The sequence below is a fragment of the Triturus cristatus genome, chromosome 6, assembly GCF_964204655.1.
Source record: "Triturus cristatus chromosome 6, aTriCri1.1, whole genome shotgun sequence".
NCBI classification, from domain to species: Eukaryota; Metazoa; Chordata; class Amphibia; order Caudata; family Salamandridae; genus Triturus; species Triturus cristatus.
This window is the reverse complement of record NC_140589.1, coordinates 1,435,650,581-1,435,667,240: the sequence shown is the minus strand read 5'-3', so window position 1 is coordinate 1,435,667,240 and position 16,660 is coordinate 1,435,650,581. Positions and strand designations below refer to the sequence as shown.

Below are 16,660 nucleotides of genomic sequence, written 5' to 3'. Positions count from 1 at the left end.
ATAACTGTATATATTCCCACAGAAGTGTTTCAGGCGTCATCTTTTAGTGTCAAATTGCTTTCTCAGTGAGGGTTCGGTTGATACGTCTGGAATTTCAAAAATGATTGTTGGTGAAGATTCCAATTAGAATGGAAAATCATGCACATTTGAATTTGCATTGATCGTGTTTTCTGATCTAACAAGTAATTAGCCTCTGTGGCTAAAATGGTTATCTACATACTGGCCAGGTTTCTTGTTAATTATTGATTTCTGAAGCGCACATGGAGGTCATATATTGTTTGACCTACATATTACCTGATTCTGACATTCTAATGAGGACTGTTTTGCTTTGCAGATTTCAAATATGGATTTGGCCAACCACGGACTTATTCTTCTGCAGCAGCTAAATGCTCAAAGGGAGTTTGGTTTTCTGTGCGATTGTACGGTTGCTATTGGCGATGTGTACTTCAAGGCACATAAATCCGTCCTGGCTTCGTTCTCCAACTACTTTAAGATGTTGTTTGTTCACCAGACAAGGTATGTATCAAAATTAAACAGCCCATGCTTGGATAATGCTGGGAAGTGGCAATATTTTGTGATACACGACTGACATATATCAGGGTAAAGGCTCGGGGCATAACAACTGTACGAATTTATTCTGTCAAATGGGACTATATATCTGTGTTGTATTATACTGCAAATATAGTTTTCTCATATGCTGTCAATACCTGGCTTCTCAGCCGAAGTATGTTTTTCGCTTTACCGAATAACGGAAATGCTTCCCCGTGACCGATGTTTAAGTAAATACCTGGAAAGCCCACATGGCAGACTTTAGAAATATGCAAAAACAACAGTTGATGGACAGAATGCAGAACAATGTCATACGTTCACCCCAGTACAGAGATCTGGGCCTAAATCAATCGTTTTTTGCTCACTATGCCATTCCAGTTTGAACCCAGCCATATGCAAATCAGTCTTGACCCTGTGCCTCATGGGAACAGTCCAGCCCGAACTGCCAAGCCAGGTCCTCCCTGGACTGGAAACAAGCATCCTAGGACCAGTTTCGGGGTTTCACCCCTCTTCAGCCAGAATAGCTTGATTCCAGTGGCATGGAGAGCACGGGACCCACGTCTGGGCATACCCATCCCACTCGGGGTGACAAATGCAAAAAGTTGAGGCAAGTGTTGGAACATCACCTTTGTGGCCTTATCTACACCCTTATGCCAGTATTGGAGCCTAAACTCTAGTGACATCTCAGTTTGTCACTGTCTCAGTAAATGCATAAAATACGTTTTTGGAAGTAAGCTCACCTAATAACATTGATAATTAAAGGTAACCTTCTTCCTTGTTCTTTTTGCTTGAGAATCTGACCCACCGGACGGGTGGGGTCGAGTTTTTAAAACAGGTGGCAAAAAGCAAGCAGGGTGTGCAGGTGGAGGGACGCAATAAGGAGGTCGCAGTGAGTGGGACAGATGGGCAAAGGAGACCAGTGTGGAGCTGGTGAGAAATCATTGATCAAAGCACAAGGAGAAGAAGGCAAGGAGGGGGAGAGAGTAACACGGAGTGCAGCAGGGGAGAGACACACCAGAGGGAGGCAGCGGGCAAAGAAAGCATATGCACTATTCTAGAGTGTTTAAACACAAATGAAACAGTAGAAACTGAAAAAGAGAGCAGTGGAAGGACATAGTAATGCTTCCATTCTCCAGGGGCAGGACAAACACAAGAAGAGCAAGAAAAGCCTAGTTAACAAATCAGTAACCAACAAATGAGTGCCACAATGAAGCCAATCGATGGTAAGCAATGGACGGGCTCTAAGCCCACTTTAAGATAATATGTTTCAGAATATACAACGTGTGATGTCTTGAGCGAAAACTAAAAAAAATCACAACTTCGGGCAGGTTCACGTAACCAATTTACTTTTAAAAGAAAGGAACAGGAGCTTAGTTGCGCTTACGAGTAATCCTGGATGTGTGAAGCAGCACCAAGCTGTGGTTTTATAGCTGGCTTAGGTAGCAGGTATTTGCACCTCTACCAGATGGCCGTGGTCCACTTAATAATATGTCAAAGGTTGCAAGTACCAAAATCACCATCCGTTAACTTTATCTTATCTTCCCTATTCTACTAATTGCGATTTTTCCATAATTTATGGCCTTATTCTGAGTTTATACCAGTTGTAAGGTACACCAGGGAAAATACCAGTTGGGATAGCATGTCATTTTTCGCACTCACTTCTGAGTTTTGCCCCATGAAAGGGAAAAATAGTGTCCAGAATTGGTCTTTTGTACTGGTTTTAGCACTTGATGTTCACGATAATGCACTAGTTGGCTCTTGCAGTTTCCTCCTGGTTAGACTAAAATTAAACTGAAAATATCCTGAGATTGAACACAGTATATGCGCACAGCCCTGGTTGTAAACAATTGTAATGATGATTTTTATAGTTCAGGAGATTTTTTTGTTGTTGTTGTTGTCCGGTTTATAAAGTCTGTGCACTGGAAAAAAGGACATGGGCGTTTTGGTATTTCACAAAGCAATCCTCGACCACAGCATCTGGTAATATTTTCTTAAGGGCCGGTGTCTTCTCTGCCCTAAAAGCTTCTGCCCTCACTTGCACACCGAGCAAATATTTTTTTCTGCACAAAGATACACCATGCAGAATGAGGTTTAATATGAGATAGTCATCACGCTGGTCAGTAGAGCCCTACATATTGGGTGAAAGAAACAAGTGCTAGTTAAAATAATATGTGTGCTACCAGCCTGGTACCGATTTTAAACCCAGTGGTCACAATAATAATGCAGTGAAATCCATATAGAATATGAAATCCCCCCCTCGCCTAATGCATAGTCATTCTAATCCACACTGGTGCAAGGATGTACTTGAGTCGGCCGAGAGGTCATTGTTAAAGTAACCTTACTGAGGCGCACTTCTAAAGTTCTGTTTTTTTAACTTCTAGTTAACACTGTCTACTGAGTGCCTTCCATCCATGTTAAGTTGAGTTCATCCTGGCTTTTGACCCACATTTTGTTACCAGATGATCTCTGCCTGAACCGTGGGACATAAAGCCTTGGTTCCTTTGCTTCACTTACAGAAGCATAGTAACGCAAGAGGTAGTTTTGAGGTTCATGATTTTAATTGAATGGCCTAATATCTCTTTACTCCTCGAGACTTGTCCCCTCACTGTTTGATCGATAAAGATGTTATTGCATCTGTGCTTCTAGAGAGATATGTATAGATGACCCCCCATTGTAGTTATGGTACCGTGTTTCTATTGCATTCAGAGACCATTGGGTCTCCAAGACTCTCTGCTCCTTGTGAAAGTTTGTCCTTTCCTACTTTTCTTGCGGCTGCTTCATTACAGACCGTCTAAAATACTGCGGCGGTTCAGCAACATACACCTTGATTTATACAATGAGAAAAATAGGTAATAGTGTCCCTAAGAATAGGGAGGAACGGCACACCACACTGTTTATAGACAAAATGAGTTTAAGGCGTCAACAATATGTAAAGATAAGTAATAATTGTAGGGTGCTCAAAGCTTCAATTAATGTCCACTACCCAGGGACATCATCCATATGTACAAAAATGTACAAACACAAATTATTGCAAATTTAGAAGACTGAAGTAGCACTCCCACACAAAATATGGGTATTTTACCCATATTTTGTGTGGGAGTGCTACTTCAGTCTTCTAAATTTGCAGTAATACACCTTGATTTACTTGTTAAATTCCTCTGTTTTCTATAATTCATTTGCCCGTTGCCTATGGTAGCCTGCATTGTTGCAGTTATCCTCCATACACTCTCTGGACCGGGTGTCTCATACCGGTGGATCTCGAGCTAGCAGTAGCTCACAGCCTTGAGTTCATTTTTCAATCGGCACAGCCACTTTTTTCTTTTTTTTAAAGGGAAGTTTGTGTTTAGTTTACATTATTATTTCCAGGCAGCAGATAGCATGGCCTGATAATGAGCAGTGTTGTAGTCAGATTTATAACCCAGGGCACAGAGGATAAGAACTAAAGCACTGCGGTATTTATATATTAAATAAAAGTCATTGTGAACTCCGTATTGGAGCAGAGAATAGAATGGTGTTTCTAAATGTTTATAAATGTGATAAAATTAAAATGAAGAGTTAACTTAAGGATTACGTTAACTCTTCATCATCCAATTTCAAAGTGTTCAATTTACAAACAGCAGGCCTCTTGGTCCTAGTAGCCAGTAGACACCCCATATGTAAAACTGCAAAATACTGTCATTTTTTTCAAATGGGAGAAATGTAAAGTGACAAAAAATATTTCAATGAAACACTGAGTAAACGTATTTCTCCACTTTCAATTAAGCCAATAAACATCCAATATTTTATGAAGCTTGCTTCTTCACTTTAAATTCCTTCTATTTCAGCAAATGGCTGTATTTTTCTGTTGTAAACATGGCACCATGTCTACAGGGCATTTACACACAGTAGGCATCTTGCTTCGAGGGGCTGGTAGACACATTGTCCTATTTATAACTGGAAAATAAAGTAATTTTTTGAAGCTGGAGAAATTTAAAGTGCAGAAAAATGTTCCATATTATGAACATTTTATATAGAACATTTTTCTACACTATACATTTCTCCCATTTAACCAAATGGTTGTATATTTGCGTTATACGTGTTACAGTGCCACATATGGCAAAAGGTATGTCCTATGCTACAAGTACATATGACACACTCATGTACCCGTACACATATATCCTATTCATACACACACATGTTCATACATCCCTCTTTCCCCCCCCCCCCCCCCCCCCTAAGACCACGCTCTCATCGACCTGCATGGCAGCCCTGTCAGAGTGCCTCTAGTTAAAGTATTTTGTTGGAACCACAGTCTTTGGTTCCGTGGACATTAAACAGAAACTGGGCTTGGGAGTGTCTGGTAACATTGCATGAGTGGCTTGGACTTGAGTAGATCACAATGATTTTCACTGATCAAAAGTAGCTCTTACTACAGAAAAAGTTGGAGACCCTCGTGGGAGGTAAGTCTAGCAAACGTTAGTATAAAAAAGCAGCAGTTTTAACCTTGTTTGATAGGATACAGTTTCTGCTCGCATGGTATGAAATCTCAAATGAAACAAAGGATTAGAGGAGGTTTATAGTATGCCATGTGCTTACAGTTCCTTTTAAATTTGAAGCAAACAAATGTTGTACCAGAGTTGCACATATATTGAAAAGAAATCCCCTGTGTTAATCTATCCTAAACTTTATTTAGGATAAGCATAAAAGGTATATATTTTTGTTCAAGGTTCACTTTTACAATTGTATACTAGCCAGCGATAGAACAAACCTGTTAATGAGAAATTTAGTGAACTGGACATAGTGGTTACGATTTATACATGTAAAAAACCCTAAAATTCATCAGTTATGGTTAGTTAAGCTACCATATCACTCTCATAATGCGCCGCTCATGACTGCATACATAACTTTGTGTATTGCATTGATAAGTTCTGTTTTGCCATCTATCGCGACTGATCAGTGAATTCTTTAATGTTTTATACATTTCTTAGGTCACAATTAGAGAATGGCCTATGGCTATGCTCTAAACCTAGTATGAAGGCCAATCTTTGTGCCTGCTTCATGTAGAGGCTTGGGGTTCAAGGCTTTAAGTCATGCCCTGTATATGGTGCTTAGTGGCATTGGTTAGTGCAGGTTAGAACAGCATTGTCCTGTGCATGCTAAGTACAGGGAGATTGGCCCCCAAGGTACGGTCTGTCCTATGTGACTTCTTGCAGTTTTTGCAGAAATCCATGGCTGCAGGATACAGCATATAGCCAGTGCTCCATGGATACTTTGACATGACCTTGTGTACTGAGCCCCCGTCTGCGGTACCCCTTTGGTATCCCTATCCACAGCACTGCATTAGTGCCATACACTACTGCGTATTTGTTTTACTCACAGTACCCCTGCCTATAGTAGTTGGTCTGCATTTGCTTTTCACGGGGTCTTTCACCATGCCCTTTGCATAGTACACCTGTCAGTGTTGTGCAGATTGGCGTGGTGTTCCCACCTATTTGGGAACGCCTGCACCACGTAGATAGTCTGTTTTGGAGGTATTGCCAACCAACTGTGATTAAAGCGAGAGTAAGAACTAAGAGTACTAGAATTGCCATGAGGATAATGTTTCGGTAGCAGCTCTGGTTTCGCCGCACCTCATTTCACCACCAGTGTTGGTATTTGTACTGTCACTGTAGCACCGGTGCTTTCGGCCCAGATGTCGGCACTTTTGTTCTTGTAACAGTGCTCTTTGTGCCAATTTCCATTTGCTAGTTCTGGACATTAAAGCAGGGCCTTTATACTTGAGTGTCTTTGCAAGGCGCTGAGGTTGGCAGACCCAGACACTGATAATTGCAGTATGAATGTGCCAGAGGACTTGCACCCTACCAAAAAGTACTTTTCAGTACTGGCTAAATTTCTTCAAGGGCTGTCAATTGAGGTACTAACACAACCTCCCCGAAGGAAAAAGCGTTGTCCTCACTCAGGGCTAATTGGGCCAAATGGTTGAAGCTACACAAAGTAAAGTTACCAGTTGCCAGTTTGTGCTGGCATTAGGATGTCTTAGTGAGAAGCAACCAATCATGCGGAGATGCAGCTTGTATTTCAAATTTTCTTTTTTTATTTCAGCGAAAATGAGTGCTAAGCTGAAAGGACTAATGATAAATAGGGTACTCTTCCCAACTTGCTTCCTGAAACTCCCATGTACTGTAACCTCTTCCATTCCTTCTGATGCACATAGTCACATCTAACTGCTCATCCCTACCGTCTACACACATACATACTGTTTTTGTGCCACATATCCTCTCAAACAAGCACTGTGCATACCTCCACGTGCCTTGCGTACCTTGTGGCAGCCCCCTAAGACACGCTGATGCCTGCTGCATGGAAGTTACCTCTCGGAAGGCATCTTCCATAAGACAGTCTGTGGGCATTGTAAGTCTTTAAAGTTTCCTCCAGTGGAATCCATGTCTGCAGAAAACAGTTTTCTGTCCCAGCTAGATCATGAGAAAATGTTTTTATTCCCCAAATAAACAGTAATGTATGATAGCACTCCAGCCAGGCCCCACTTGACTAATGTTTGTTTTGCTGACCATTACATAAGATCATCAAGCCTTTGGGTACCTCTTCCCTTCTGTCCTTTCACCTATAGTATCCATTTTACTTCTAGTAATCATCATAGTACAAATTCTACTGGGTCCCACAGGGCTGTTCACCTCTGTGACCCTTTCTATATCAGTCAGCACCCCAGACCAAAAGTCAATTGGGTATGAACAGTGTCATCGATCCGCTCCCAACCTCAAAAAAATAAAAAAGCATCAGGCCGCTTGTTTCCTGTGGCATGAAGTTGGGTTGGAAGTGTCATTTGTATTGTAAAGCTTGATTCTAACCCTTTTGCATAGGTGGCCCTTCTACTTGCTTTTTTTATTGATTTATTTTCAAGATTTTCTTTTCCTGGCAATCTGCTGCTACTCCTTTCAGGTATCCATACTCCACTAAGTTTGTAGATTATATGTACTGTGTTGGTCTGTGCAATAGCTTCTCAAATGGCTTCAGGTCACAGAAAGCCTCTTTTAACTTTAGAGAATAGCAACCTGTGCTGGATTTGCATGTATTGGAACTGTTAAGACTTTCCTAAGCCAAAATCTTTTTTCAGATGTTTGAACTGCTTAATCTGCTCCTTGGCAAACATGTCCTTCACTTTCACACATCTACCATGTCACAGTATAAAGGGAGAGGCCCCCTTGAACCCTTAAAGTATCCGAAAGCTTCAACATGGTACCTGTGATCTGGGATTTGTACTGGTGTTTGGCCCCATTTTGCACCCATGGTACCTCTCATGAGTATCCTGTCGATGTGTCCTCAGTGAAACACAAATGGCTTTGAGAGCATACCTTGGAGTGGTCCAGCCATTACCTCAATTGATTTGCCTAGTAGTAAGTTGTAAAATTTGGACTCCCACGTTCTGCGTGCACTCTGGCAGTCGGAGTTCTAGGCCTCTTACCGTCTCCATTTGAAATTGAAGCATATTTCTTGTTTCATACCTAGGTTTTGTTTGGCAGTAAGTATTGGTACAGTCTTATAACCAAACCGTACTCTTGGTAGCACCACCAGCGTTACTGACGCTATTTCGTTATACTGACGCTGTTGACACTGACACAAAACTCTCAAGGTCGACCAACTGTCCAGATAAGCTAATGTTTACTTGAATGCCCTAAAGGAATGGAAACCACTGTTATCCCCTCCACTTCTTAAGTCAGCAGCTCAGCCCCTCATTCTCTCTAGGCTTGACATTTGTGTGATGCCCACTAAGGTGGCATTGCCGAATGCCCTCATGCCACTTAAGACTGTCCTACTTGCCATGGCAAGACTTGTCATCCATCTAAAAAATAGACCTCATTCCTCCTTTCCTGTCTGAGTTACATTGATTCCCAGTCCCAAAACAAAATTCAAGCTATGATGTATGGGTTACAAAGACATTCACCTTCCCTCCCCGCCCTACCTTGCGTTCATGCGTAATCAGTTAGGGGGAACTAGAGAATCAAGAAATGGAGAAAAAAAAACTATTCTCTGCTTTCGTAACCACACATGGTCGGCAGCAGTCATTCTCAGGTGTTGCCCCACTCCTATGGAGCTCACAACTAGCTGTCCTAAGAGTAAAGTCCTGTAGACTGTTTATCCTTGTTGTTCTGTTTAAAGCGCTATCAATACTTTTAGAGCTGTGCACTGTATAAAAATGATAAATATAACGCCGACCCAATATTTCGCAAACAACCAATCTTGGGAGTTAAGTGAATCTGTAGGTATTGAATTAAGTTAGTAATTTACCCGAAAGGCATCTAACCCACGAAGCAGATTTGGTTGTATAAATCTCATATCCCATAAACTCCCATAACAGCTTAATTTATTCCATTACCACTAGGAAGGGAGGTACTCTGGTTTGAAACAGTGATAATATGGTCAGCAAACTTAGGTTGAAAAATTTATCTCCTCAGTTTCACATCTTAGCTGCGCTGTGCAAAGGGAAATATCGAGAGTGGGTAATGCTGCCACTCCCCTCTCTTAATCAGCATGCAGAACGAGTCCTGTTCAATCCCACGTTCCCTTTCTGTCGAGTTGGCGTAACTCCCTAGCACCTTTTTATGGAATTTGGGACGAATGCCTCTTCCCTTCATGTCCTGCCATAGAAATCCACCTTGGAGGCAATCTTTACCTCTCTTTGTTCCTGGAATCTCTGATGTTCTATTGAAGTGCCTTCTCTTAGGCGACATAAAGCCTGTCCCACCAGTGAAGAAGTGGGATGATTGCCATTCATGCTACTATCACTATTTTCATAACCTTCAGACCTAGTGAATAGCATCAAACTAATAGTTACCCCTAGTCCATAAGTTTTCGCCTGTTTGTAGCTCTATTCAGCCCATCTATTTGCTATTGGGCAAAACTATCAAACCAGTGGAACTGGCAATGGCACATGTTCATGCAAGCGGTTGCGCTGTTACTCCCTAAATGTTCTCATGTTCACATTATATGACACGGAAAACAACTGTGCAGCACTGGCTTTGACAAGCAGTATATGGTTCATGTTGAGGTAAGAGAGCCACTGAAAGCTCTAGCCAGATGCCTGCCTCTGATTCAGCTCAAGGTCCTCTCACACCCTCAATCCCAAAACAAACTGAACTTTCACTGAGGCGATGTGGCTTAGTGGCTATAGCTGCGGACCACGTAATATGGAGAAACAAATGTGAATCCTGTCCTTGACTCAGAATCCTGAGAATCTCAGCAGGTCTCTTTGTGCCGTAAAATAAAATGTGTAAATGTGCAACATAGTCTGTATGTGTTGTGAAGCTCTCTTATGTCTTTGGGCAAGGTTTGTGCTAAATAAAACTGTCAAAAATAAAATCTACACTTCACCCTCATTCTAATCTCTTCCTCAAAGGATTAAGGAAAACACATTAACCGTTGATGTCAGCAAGAGCAATCCATCTAGTGGCTAAATTTCAATGCGTAAAGCTGGAATATCTGGGATCAATCCCGACTTCGCTGCTTGGCCAACATGTGTGATTCTAGGCTTATACTTTGTTACGGAGCCTCCTTTTTGTTCATTATCATATATGAGGGCACCTTCAACATGTGAGTTCAGGGTGTGCATTGTATAAAAAAACCCTTTATTGGTTTACTTAAAAGCCTTTACTGTTGCTCCTTCTATAATCAGAATCTAGGGCATATATAGAGTACACATTTCAGCGGACTTGCCTCTCAGTTCAGTAATAGCTTAATCACCTGAGCAGGGCCAGCAATGTTTCACAGTTCATGTTTGAAAACGCTCACTTTTAATAAATACTCATAAATCCGGCATATAATCTGTTGTACTAAAATGAAACCCTTTGACGTGTTAAAGAAATACATGTTTTTATTTTAATTTAGAAGACACCATACCATATTCTGACACATTGGTTGCATGAATTACTTGTAAATATTTTCGCAGCTCGGCTTGTGCACATGCTGTTGGAGCAAACACAAGGAGATGATGGACGGAGTGCTGAAACGTTTCAGACACTCACCCCCAATCACTTTTCGATCTTTGTTAAATCCATCATTGTTCTTTTGCTCACTTCACTACCCTAGTTCAGAGCCAACCATATGCAAATTAGTCTTGACCCTGTTACTTATGAGAACCGTCCAGCCTGAACTGCCAAGCCAGGTCTTCCCTGGACCAGAAACAAGCATTTTGGGACATTTTTCGGGGTAACACCCCTCATCAGCCAGGCTAGCTTGAATCCAGTCGCAAAGTGAGCAAGGGACCCACGTCTGGGCATACCCTGCCAACTTAGTTCAAACAAAGCAAGCACAAGGAGATGATGGGCGTAGCGTTAAAACTTTTCGGATACTCACTCCCAGTCACAGATCTGGGTTGTATCCATCTTCGTTCTTTAGCTCTCTTCGCCACCCCAGTTCAGACCCAGCTTGCAAATCAGTCTTGACCCTGTGCCTCCTTGTGTTTGCTTCACATGCTGTTAGAGCCAGAGCTCTAGCTCAACTGCCTGTATCATCGTATTATATTTTTGATAAATGAAAACATCCTACAGAACAAGTTGGAGTTGTACACATTTCTTTTGGAGCACCTCTAAACGGAGACGTAATAATCTTGAAGGCCTAACAATTGTATTCAGTACAGCTCAGGAAATCCTTCATATCTGTATGGCTGGATGCTTATCATACAACCTTCTACGACCACTTTTTTACTTTACTATCCTTCTGTCTTCTTTTACAAATACATCTGTATTTGTTACTTTACAAGCTGATATCCATATATAAATGACCCGTTCATGCTTTTATAAATGTTCTCTTTTTTGATTCTTCATTTTTAAAATCAAGACTAGCAAAACATAGTTTCAAGGGAGTTTAATCTTTATTGCAAACTAGCCTGTATAAAAAGTCAGCTGGGCTAATATGAAGACTGCAAGACTTTATATTTCATTTGCAAAGCATGCAGCACTTTTACACCATGAATTGTGCAGAAAATAAGCATACAGCAGAATGAGGTAAATCGTAAGTGAATCTAATAAAAATATGCATGGCTAATTTTGAATTTGATTTCCACTTGAATTTTTGTCATATTGCCATCCATTTTAAAACAAAATGTTACTTGTTATTGATCTAGAATCCTTGAACTCTACTAATTGAACAAATAAAAGATTTTTATTTAGCAAAGGAAAGTAGGGTAAATGATTATCTGGCCAGTTAGTGTCTTAGTCTGAATGTTACATATCAAGGAACAGGATTTTGCTCTTCACTATCCTGATACATTATGTATGAACATAAATGTTTTCTGCGTACTGACGTTTTCATTTCTACTTTACAGTGAATGTGTGCGTTTAAAGCCAACCGACATTCAGCCAGACATCTTCAGTTATCTCCTACACTTGATGTACACTGGGAAGATGGCACCACAGCTTATTGATCCAGTCCGCCTTGAGCAGGGGATAAAATTTCTTCATGCATATCCGCTTATCCAGGAGGCAAGCCTTGCTAGCCATGGAGGCTTTTCACATCCTGATCAAGTATTTCCCTTAGCATCTTCGTTATACGGTATTCAAATAGCTGACCATCAAATCAGAAACCCCAATAAAATAGTCCCTGCTGCTGACAAATTAGGCAGGGAGCAAAGACAGCAGCCGTCCAGAATACCCCAAGATCCAGCACCAGAGAGTAATTCAATATCCCGGTTAAGTACTATTTTGCCACAAACCATTCAGAAAAACACAAACCTCTCTGACACTTTGCAGCCTCCCTTGTCTCCAGAACTGACATCTGTTCTTCCCACTGCTCCGTCAGTGGAGGAAAATAGTATGGAAGACTCTCCTTCTGAAGACCAGCCTTCATCACTCACAATAGCTCATGTCAAACCAAGTATTATGAAAAGGAATGGTAGCTTTCCAAAATACTATGCCTGCCATCTCTGTGGACGTAGATTCAATCTGAGAAGCAGTCTGCGTGAGCATCTCCAGCTCCACACAGGAATACCCTTCACCTCTACCAACCAGGGTGATGCCAGTATGTCTCCATCCTTTTGTAGCAATGCTGCAGAACTGACTAAAGATTCTATGGATGCTGCTGATGGAGGAGCTCTCAGTGACAGTGAAATGGCACAGAATTCTGATTCCCCAATGATCGATGGAAATCAGCCACCAGACACACCGCCTCCAACAGACATTGCAGATATTGATAACTTGGAGCAGGTTGACCTTGAGAGAGAAGTGAAGAGGCGCAAGTATGAGTGCTCCATCTGTGGTCGCAAGTTCATTCAGAAGAGCCACTGGAGGGAACACATGTACATACACACAGGAAAGCCATTTAAGTGTAGCACCTGTGACAAAAGCTTTTGCAGAGCCAACCAGGCTGCCAGGCATGTGTGCCTGAAAAGTGCAGACACGTACACAGTAGTGGACAAACAGACTCTAGAACTCTGTAATTTTGATGAAAGCAGCCAAATTGATAACATGGTACAGACAAATAAACGTTACAAATGCAATGTGTGCGAAAAAACATTTTCGACTCCCAACGAGGTGGTCAAACATACGTGCCAAACCCCAAATTCCGATGCCTTTGACCTAGATGATGAAGGGAAATCCATTCTTCTAAGCAGCGGGGACTCTGAAACCAACGAAAATGAAAATCCTATATTAACATCCATTAAGCGGGAGGAGGAAACAGTGTTGTTGGATTAGAGTAGTGTGTGTGTGTATATGTCATTTATAAATATTTGTATATATCTATATACAATGTATTTATGTGTCATATATATGAGTAACAGATGTATACACATACACTCCAATATATATTTTGTCTTATTTCTTTAGAAATGCTTACTGACGCCATACCAGACTTTGAGATAAAATACAGCTTCTTAGTATTATGGAAAATGTGGTACCTCCACCCCTGCAGAAAAAAGTAACAGCCTTTTGCATTATAGTCTAGTTGGTTTTAATCTGAAGGAAACTGTACAGAGCATTTGGCTAACATTGTCAACAGTACAAGTAAACCGTGGATTTTTATAAATAATAGTGTTTCAATAAAATGTCTATTTAGGAAAAAGTACTTCCAAAAACATTTTGGTTAATATATATGTGTGTTTGTATATACATATATATTTAATTGCATTTATGTTGCCTCATTGTGTCTTCCTTTGTAGAAGACCAAACAAATGCTATAGATGTGCATCTTCAAGTTAAAACACAAGCTGAATAAAACAGCAGGGGAAAATGTCTTGATTGTCTGCAGCGTAGTAGGCAGAGTCCATTGAAGTTTCTTGGTACCTTTCATTTCAGTTGCATTATATTTTAGAAACGTTTGTTGCTAAAATTAGTTTGCCTAAACTAGCCATAATAATGTGATATTAATTTCTAATGTAATCATTTTTACTATATGCTTATATCCAAACATCCAGAGGTGTATTGTTCATTTTTAATTACTTTTTGTATGGTAAAAGAAAAACAGTAGCCTTTTATAAGGTGAAATTGAAGCTGTGGCCCATGATGAAATAAGTCTGTTTGCCCATGTTGAATATTTTTATAAACAATTAGGTGTTTAAAGCAAGTGGACTTTCCAAGGATATTTGATTATTCATGTTTATTAATTTACCTTCACGTCCTGTACCTAAATATTCAGTTCTTCAAGAATACTACCGTACTAACTACTGCATGTAGCAAGTTACTTTAACAAATTTGTGTTTACGTAAAAGAATGTATACCATCTGAAAAGTATTTTCTATCGTTGTAAACATGCATTTAAATCCTTTTTGCTTGTTTTTTGAGCCTGTGTAAGACAGAATCATTTTTTTAATCATATTTTTTTTTGTTTTTGTAAAGAGTGGAAGGGAGGTTATATTGATCTAAGCAGTAAGAGCAGCCATTGTCTTCTAAGCACTGTTTGTTTTTAGCTGCAGTATCTCTTGTGTCCCAATTCCCAGAGACCCAGAACCTAGCATGGGACAAATGTGGACTCACAGTTATAGTTTAACATAGACCTTACAAGTCTTAGATTTTAAGACTGTAGAAAAAGGAAAATAAAGGCTTCTCTGAATCTGAAGTACAGTTAACCAAGATTTTTCTGCAACCTGATTGGTTTGTAGTCGTTTCAAAGCTTAAGCTAATATAAAGGCAATTCCCTTAAATATGAAGTAGTGATTACTAACCCATATCAAACTATAAACCATCTCTCAAGTTATTAGATCTACAGCAATTAAAATTACCTAAAACTATGGTGTGAAATTTGCTTAATAGCAGCATCAATGATGTGTGGTTTATGTAGGAGGCAGGAAATCCTAACTCAGATTTACGTGAGTCTTGTGGCACAGTGAGAAGCAAATTGAAACAACACGAGAAAAAAAAAATTCTCTTTTTTTCTTTTCATTTATTGAGTGCATTGGGCACCTCTAGAAATGGATTCTCTACAAGCATGTAGGCAGACACAGATGGAAGAGAAATGATATCTTTCTTTGATAACCACATACAGATTCCCTCCCGATAGCTAAAATTATTTTTCCTCAGATGTAGAGTGCAGTTACTTTAACTCGATCGTTTGTAGATAAACTCTTCAATTGTTAAGATTGAAGCTTAAAATTCAAGAATGTAAGGGTCAAAATAAATACTGAATTTATCGGGCTGTTCTATTTTTTTTTATGACGTCACCAGTCATTTGTTTTATCGAAGTCTTTATTGCAACACAAATTTGGCTTCATCTGTAATTCTTCTGTAAGGATGGTTCCATAATTCAGTATAAAATGGAGGCTTTGTCTGGTAAGGAAGGTGCACGATAGAATGTGGTAAACGTTAGAAAGCATCATTTAAAAAAAAAAAAGCCTTGTTCTGTAAGTGCGGCCTGAGTCTTGAATCCGACCTTTCTTTAGTAAAAAGCATTAAGTAAAAAGCAAGAAGATATTGTTAAACGGTCTCCTTGCGGGTAAAACAAAAATCATAATTTCTTAGAAAAAAACAAAATTGACATTGTGGATCCTCTCATTTTCCAATATTCAGCGAGGTAAAAGAAAAGTTGAACTTACTGCTCAGTGTGACATTGGTACAACAGCAGAGCTGATCCCGGTTGGAAGTTGTATGAAACGCGTACTGTTACACCAAAATTACATTTATGCTGGTTATAAATGGCCTTTTCATTATTCGCCCAAATCCACTTTCGCTTAAGTGTTTGTAATGTAATCTTTATAAATAGACATTCGGGCATTCTATTTGTCTCAGTGAGATTTTAAGACTTAGTCGTCACATTGCCCATTTCAACTGCTGTAGAAGTTAGGTCGATCAAAGTTCATTGCAGTAGTAGGGCAGCTGAAGAAAAAATTGGTTTAAAGGACTGTGCCTTCGTAATATGGGCCTGATAGACACTTCTCTTGTGAAATATTACGTTTCTGATTTACTGACTTCCAGCTTTTTGTTTGTCGCAAGCAGAGAAGGGAACGAACAGAAAGATGTTTTTAATTTGTATGCCTTAGTAACCTAAATTTAGCAGTACATAAAAAATTCTAGTTAACCCTTTGCCATAAAGCGTTGAAGGGAGGAGGGTCAGAGTATAATTTCCAGTTAAAATAGCAAGAAGATAGGAGAGGCGTTTGATAGTTATACAGAATATAGCTATTCTCAATGAATATGTTTAAAGTAAATGTCACTTTTTTGTCCATATATGTACATTCAAATTTACAGATTTGTATCTTTTTTATACATTGTATCTCTGAATAAAAACTGAACTTTGTGAAATGTATTTTATAACAGATGTATAAAGCGTCTTCTCTTATTTTTTTGTCACAGTCCCCTTGTGAATTGCTTAATGGTGTGACAAGTCATGCATCAATAATGTCTTTCTAATACTGGTGCAATGAATTACTCTTTTGAATGCAATTGTCATGTGAGGACTCACTCCTATATGTGGGTTTCTGGAAATCATTTAATTGTTTTCTAGATGGAAACTACTGGTCTTAGCGTGCAGTTTTGAAGTGGAACTTGCAGAACCCTAAACCTTGGGGGGGGGGGGGGAATGAATGTGCCTAAAATAGTGTAAATATTTCTACATTTGTGCCTCTCCTGGACTTGTGCTCTAAAGTAATTATCCAGAACCACATTATAGGGTTTTGGAATTTCAGGGTTGTCTT

General features: G+C 39.9%; 1 protein-coding gene across 2 annotated transcripts in view; it reads left to right on the top strand.

The window, feature by feature from the left end:
* Positions 1 to 16,284, top strand: part of ZBTB2 (zinc finger and BTB domain containing 2) — a 29,929-nt gene extending 13,645 nt beyond the window's left edge. For both annotated transcript variants that reach the window (XM_085612496.1, XM_085612497.1), the window contains exons 3-4: positions 335 to 516; positions 11,864 to 16,284. In XM_085612496.1, the coding sequence (XP_085468622.1) occupies positions 344 to 516; positions 11,864 to 13,229 (1,539 nt within the window). In that variant the 5' untranslated portion in view covers positions 335 to 343 and the 3' untranslated portion in view covers positions 13,230 to 16,284. The remainder of the gene's footprint in view (positions 1 to 334; positions 517 to 11,863) is intronic.
* The last annotated feature ends 376 nt before the right edge of the window (positions 16,285 to 16,660 follow it).